The sequence below is a fragment of the Gavialis gangeticus genome, unplaced genomic scaffold, assembly GCF_001723915.1.
Source record: "Gavialis gangeticus isolate Ggan-Ray unplaced genomic scaffold, GavGan_comp1, whole genome shotgun sequence".
In the NCBI taxonomy this organism is placed as follows: domain Eukaryota; kingdom Metazoa; phylum Chordata; order Crocodylia; family Gavialidae; genus Gavialis; species Gavialis gangeticus.
In genome coordinates, this window is record NW_017729033.1 from 36,649,421 (window position 1) to 36,655,592 (window position 6,172).

The 6,172-nt window shown below is 38.0% G+C and overlaps 1 protein-coding gene across 1 annotated transcript in view; it reads left to right on the forward strand.

The window, feature by feature from the left end:
* Nucleotides 1-6,172, forward strand: part of CPEB2 (cytoplasmic polyadenylation element binding protein 2) — a 126,316-nt gene that overhangs the window by 96,857 nt on the left and 23,287 nt on the right. The window contains exons 9-11 of the mRNA XM_019525819.1: nt 1,815-1,933; nt 2,224-2,338; nt 4,275-4,456. Coding sequence (XP_019381364.1) covers nt 1,815-1,933; nt 2,224-2,338; nt 4,275-4,456 — 416 coding nt within the window. The remainder of the gene's footprint in view (nt 1-1,814; nt 1,934-2,223; nt 2,339-4,274; nt 4,457-6,172) is intronic.

The following is a 6,172-nucleotide window of genomic DNA, read 5'->3' on the forward strand; positions in this document are numbered from 1 at the left end:
TGTTTTTTGAAAAAGATATATTCAGATAAGTAGCTCTTTTCAATCTCAATGAAAAGAATACAGTTGAAAAGTACAAAACACTCGGGTGTTAAGGAGCTATAGTGGCTGGATGCCTAATACAGCCAACGCATCCACAAAAGCAAAGAAATAAAAAGTTTAGCTGCCTAACAGTACGTACCTACCAGCCATCTACAATTAGCAGTGTTGAGGGAAGAATAATCTGGTAATGAAATGCACACAGACAAATGGAAAGAGGGAAAAATTAAGGTTTTGTTGCATAATCCTAGGCATATGATAGTTGCAATGATTATTATGTTTATACTTGATGGAGGAATAAGGAGTATGTTCTCTTGCAACTTAACTTTTCATTCCATTTATTCATTGTTTTCGGTACAGTGAGCATGTGTGTATGGCAGTATTGATTATTTTATAATCGGGTTGTGTATGTTAATTTCCTAGCTTTTATAAAAGCTTAATAATGAATGGAGTCTAAGGAGGAGGTGGCAAAAAAGTGTCTGTAGCTGTGTATGAACTCACCTCCTGTGCTGTACAATAAAATCTGATAGAAAAGTTTCACTGGACTTGAAAGGTTTGTGTGTTCCTGGTCCCCTCTCAGTCATGCTTGTGTGTGCACCTGTCTCACCAGTCAGACTTGAACACCTCGTCCTCCCTCAACTGATCAGGCTTTCCATGCCCGTCTTTTTGCACGGAGTTCTCTCCTTACCCAGCCAAACAGGATTGTTTGTGCCCTGTTCCCAAGCAAGCAGGCAACAAAGCTTATATGAGCCCCAATCAATCATCCAGTCCAGTTTGTATGTGCCCAGTCCCCAGCATCCAGGTCTGTGTTAAAAATGCGTAAACTTTCTGTTATAACATTTTTTATAATTATAGAACATTATCCCTATTGCCCTAAATCTATTCAAGATCCAAATAATGAATAATGTATTTTGTGTAGACAGTGAGCTGTTAAAGAGAGATTATTACTCAACCGTTAAAATTCAGACTAATAAGGAAACACTTCAGGCAGAGCCTAGTTTCACAGATTTCCTACTGAACAGTTATAAAGGAGCACAAAATGAAAACCTACATAATAAGTACAGAAGGCATAAAAACAAACCCTGTGCAAAATTTTACCCTTATTGCTGACTTTCTTTTAAAGAGAAACAGGAGTATATGCCCTATTTTTAAATTCACTTTAGAAAACAGCCCATAGCATGGAGTCACTGCTGGGCATCTCCATAATAAAATGTTTTATACTTACTATTAAAACCAGAACTATTAAGATGTTTTAAAAGTGTTTTTATGTTTGCACCATAGCATTAAGTTAGCATTTGAATTTCTATATGTGCAGTGTTTGGAAGGCTTGCTAGGTCACTTATGCAACAAAGTACTTTGCTCTAATCTCTGGAATTGAGATTAGTCCCTTTGTGCCAAGTTGGATTTTCATTGTATAATGTCCATTGCTGGCAATGAAATATACTTCTAGATCCTAAGTAAATCATTATCTTAAATTTCCACTGTATGATGTAGCAGACGTGTTTATTTTGATTTGATGTTAATCTCATATTTGGAAAATGTGAAGGACTGAATTGTTGGCATAGAAGTGTATTACAAAGAAACTCTCTATAGTCAGTGTTTAAGTCATTAACTATGACAGAGTGTTGTATAGATGAAGAAGCTGTTTCCAGTCTACATATTAAGAATTGCTTTGACATCTCCATTCTCATTTTGACAAATGTTTGGCCAAAAAGCATTTTGTGAAGAGTTGTAAGGGTGAAAAAATTGCACATTTTCAGCTAATTCTTTATTTTCAGGTTATGCGTTCCTCCTCTTCCAAGAGGAGAGCTCTGTTCAGGCACTGATTGATGCCTGTATTGAGGAAGATGGAAAGCTCTATCTATGTGTTTCCAGTCCTACTATCAAGGACAAGCCAGTAAGTAAACAGTAAATGGCCTCTGGGCTATACATGCCATCTGTCTAATTCTGCTTCTGAGATGCGGATAGTGAAGATAATCAAAAGTAAGCTACCGCTGGCACAGTTCAACATCTGGAACAGTTGGCTGATTTAAAAACTGTGGTGTCTTGAATTAATAGGATGAAAACAGACAAACGAGACAGGTTAAGTTAATGGGCTTGTGACTACCTGAGACAGACTGATGGTTACTGTGGCTGCAGTGTGGTGAAACTTAAAGTAGCATGCAGCTTTCTTCCTTTATTAAATAGGTTCAGATCCGTCCGTGGAACTTAAGTGATAGTGACTTCGTGATGGATGGTTCACAGCCTCTTGATCCCCGAAAAACAATTTTTGTTGGAGGAGTCCCTAGGCCATTAAGAGCTGGTACGTATAAAACTACAATTGTAATGTCACAGTTTTAAAGGTGTACCCTTGTCAGTAATGCATTGTGTAAGGTTTAAAGACACAAGACTGTCTTAATAGCAGATGACCAACAGTACTATGAAATAACTTAAATATCTCCTCATATTTATACTGTTTCTTATGTGATTTATCTAGATAGGCCTTGGGTACAAGGTGCTGTTCATCTTTTATATTTATTTAAAAATAAATTTCAGAACTCATCAAGAAGTTAATGATTATGAACTTAAAAATATGGAAGTTCAATCTACACTTGGCAAAGTTGTAATGTAAAAATTGCCATACAAAGGCTTTTCTTTAATATTTTCTTTGCCTACCCCCGCTACTGGTTCTGAGCTTGCTTGTAATACTGCAGTTACTGTATCTTTCTTAGTGTATTCCATAGTGTCCTTTCATCAATGGTTTGTTTGAGGCACAGTGATATACCTGATCACAGAAAGATTAGTACTCAGATGGGTCTGTCAGGAAATTAAGAAAGCCAGAATATGACAACATTAAAGGTCTAGGCATAAAACATTTGCAGTTTTTTTTATTTCTTGAGCCTAGAATGCTACAACCTAACTGCACTTTTCACTTCCAAAAATTTATGGGTAGCCATACCTCAGATATTATTCTATACTATACTATACTATTTTGTCACTACAGTAAAAGCATAGGGTGACCTTTTCCTGGCCAGTGCAGTCACTTCTGTCAAAAATGCTTCCACTTTTTTCTGGTAAAATTGACCAATTAAGCTAAAATCATCATCTGCTGTTCATCACATTGAACTATATCTTCTGCTTCTAGTTTAAACCCATTCTCTTCTCCCTTAAGTGCCTGTCTACTTTTTTATTTGCTTCTTTCACAGACCCAAGGAAGAACATTTTGTGCCCAAAAGCTTGGCTAGCATCTCTCCCAACTATATAGTTGGTCTGATTAAAGATGTCATCAAAAACATCTTCTTTCTCGCATTTCCTGGCCCATCACAGCTATAGCAACACTCCAACCCTACTACTAATATGTAAAATAGAAACTTTCATAGTATTTACACGAGTGTCTTCTCTTCACTAAACTATTAAAACTTTTAGCTCACTTTTTAAATGGATTTGACAACAGACATAATATTAATTTTAACTAAAAGCTAATTTTGAATAGCACTATTAAATATCAGCTTTACGCCCCATGTTCCAGAGTATACTAGTAAGGCTGTTTGCAGATGTTAGAAAAAAAACGATGCTTTACTTCAAGCTTAATGTGTTTCTGCGCCCTGCCCCATGCATGCCCAGAAGAGAGAACATCTTAGTTAGTCACCTGATATCTGTATAGATCGGGCACTTTAGTTGGGCTTCTTTTGCGCTTTTATCTAATAGCTGATTGAATTAGCTTTAGCTAAAAGCACCAAATAGCCCTACTGAAGCACCAAATCTATACAGACGCTGCAGAGTTGGGTTGAAATAACTCACTGCTGCTTCTGGTAAAGCATGGTTTTTGGGGGGGGGGGTTGTTTGTTTTTTGTAATTGTCTACAAACAACTTAAGGTTTTACTGACAGGTAAAACTTCAGTATGCAATTTTGATTACTGCAATAACTGGCATGGCTTTTTGATGCTATATTGATTTGTTAAAGTATTTGATTTTATACTATTTGAAGTTCCCACTTCCCATGCTCAAAACCTAGCTGTGCTCTCTGTGCACTTGAAGTGGAAACTGCTACTCCATACAGAAACAAGGAATAGAATGATTGTAGAGCAAAGTGGTAGTAGCCTGCTACACAGTATGCACAAGGAAACTGGCATGTGGAAAATGAAATGCCTATGGGTATAGTTTGAATGAGATGGTAAACTATCTATTTTGTCAATTTTAAAATAAATGTGCATTTTCATTTTTCATTTAAAATATTGCATTCCTTTGTTTCTCAATAGTTGAACTGGCTATGATCATGGACCGTCTCTATGGTGGAGTTTGTTATGCAGGAATTGATACTGACCCTGAGCTGAAATACCCAAAAGGTGCTGGACGTGTTGCTTTTTCCAATCAGCAGAGTTATATTGCTGCCATTAGTGCTCGGTTTGTCCAACTTCAGCATGGCGATATTGATAAACGAGTAAGTTGTACAGAATTAGTTGTTTAAAATGCTTCTTACTTACATTCTCAAATAAGTGCTAATCTGTAAATCAGATATGTCAAGATACACATTCCAGTATTAATGGAGAAGTTAATGGTAAGCAGATATAAAAAATGAAGATATCACTATACCATGCACCTCAACCATGCCTCACTTACCCTCCCCTGCTTACACATTTTTATCATGTCATATTTTTCTTAGCTTTTATAAAAACTCCTTATTTATGTTTCTGTTGATAGTTATGTATATAGCTTCCTCACATTCTAAGGATCAAACTGTGACTGTCCCCATACTAACAACATGCATTCAGCAAAGCAGCAGTTTGTCTCAGGAACATATGCTAGACCAAGGTTGTCCAACTGATGGCCTGCAAGGTGTTAAGTTGCAGCCTTCAGAGTCTCACCTGGCTGCGGCTCCCCGCATTGCTCTGTCTGCACCTCCCTACTCAGGCTTCCACTTTGTGCACCTGCCCCAGGGGCAGAGCATTGCAGTGCAACACAGCTCTGAGCCGAGGGGTGAGCCCAGGGCTGTGTGATGAGCAGGGTTGGGGGTGCCCGCACTGGCATGCAGTGGGGTGTCTTCATGTGCCATGCAGCCTAGGGACCCATGACCTCGACTGATACAATCCATGTGGTGTGCAACCCTGATCACTTAGAAGCTGCACAGTCCTGTGCTACACCATTTTTTTTTTTTTTTTTTTTTTTCCAGGAACCCTCCTTTTTTTTTTTTTTTTTGCGGGAAAAAGCCAAAAAAAACAATTTTTTTTTTTTTTTTGCGGGAAAAAGCCAAAAAAAACAATTTTTTTTTTTTTTTTGTTCCAGGAACCATCGTTTCTTTTTTGCTTTCTGCAGGAAAAGCGCAAACAAATCAATTTTGTTTCTCTTCTCTTTACTCTAATTAAACCAAAGATAGAGTTTTTTAATATTCCGAGCTGCTTATCTTTTTACATCAGACTGTCTAATAGGTTTGTGTGTTTGATTAGTAGGTGTTTAGGAAGAAAGATAGCCGTATAGTTGGAATTGTGGGGTAGGACTCCTGAGGTCTGGTATTAATTCCATTAGTACCTCAAGGATCCTTTGTAACAGGTCAGTCTCTGCCTTCATCTGCAAAATTAAAATAATAGAATTACTCTAGCTCACTATGGTGTTGTAAAGAAAATAAAAAGTAATTGGTTTGAGACACTCCAGTATTAATGGACAAGTTAACGGTAAGTGGATAGAAAATGAATGTATGACTATACCATGCCCGTCAGTCTTGGAGAGTAGTACTCAACCATGCCACACTTACCCACTTTTGATTACACATGTCAAAACTGGAAATGAGACACTAAAGCTGCTCTGAAGCTCTTCTAGTTTCTGCTTTCAAATGCACTAGTAGGAGATATCAAGAGTGGGGATGAAAAGAAGGCAGTCTTGGAACAGCTTCAGTGGGTCATTTTTGGTATAGAATCCGTCTGCCTTTAAACCAGTTTGAGGGCTTTTTCTCTTCAAAATTCTGGATTGGCTCTTAATACCCTTGATGGGCGCATCCACACATGCAAGCATGTGTGCTTAGTAGCAGCTCAAATAAAAGCGGTGCAAATTTGAGCCGGGGCTTTTTGCTTCAGCACACGTGCTTGGACATGCACTTTGTTTTGGGGCAAAATAACCCCGCCTGACTCCTCCTGGATCTGCAGCCAGGGGGAGCTAGAGTTCA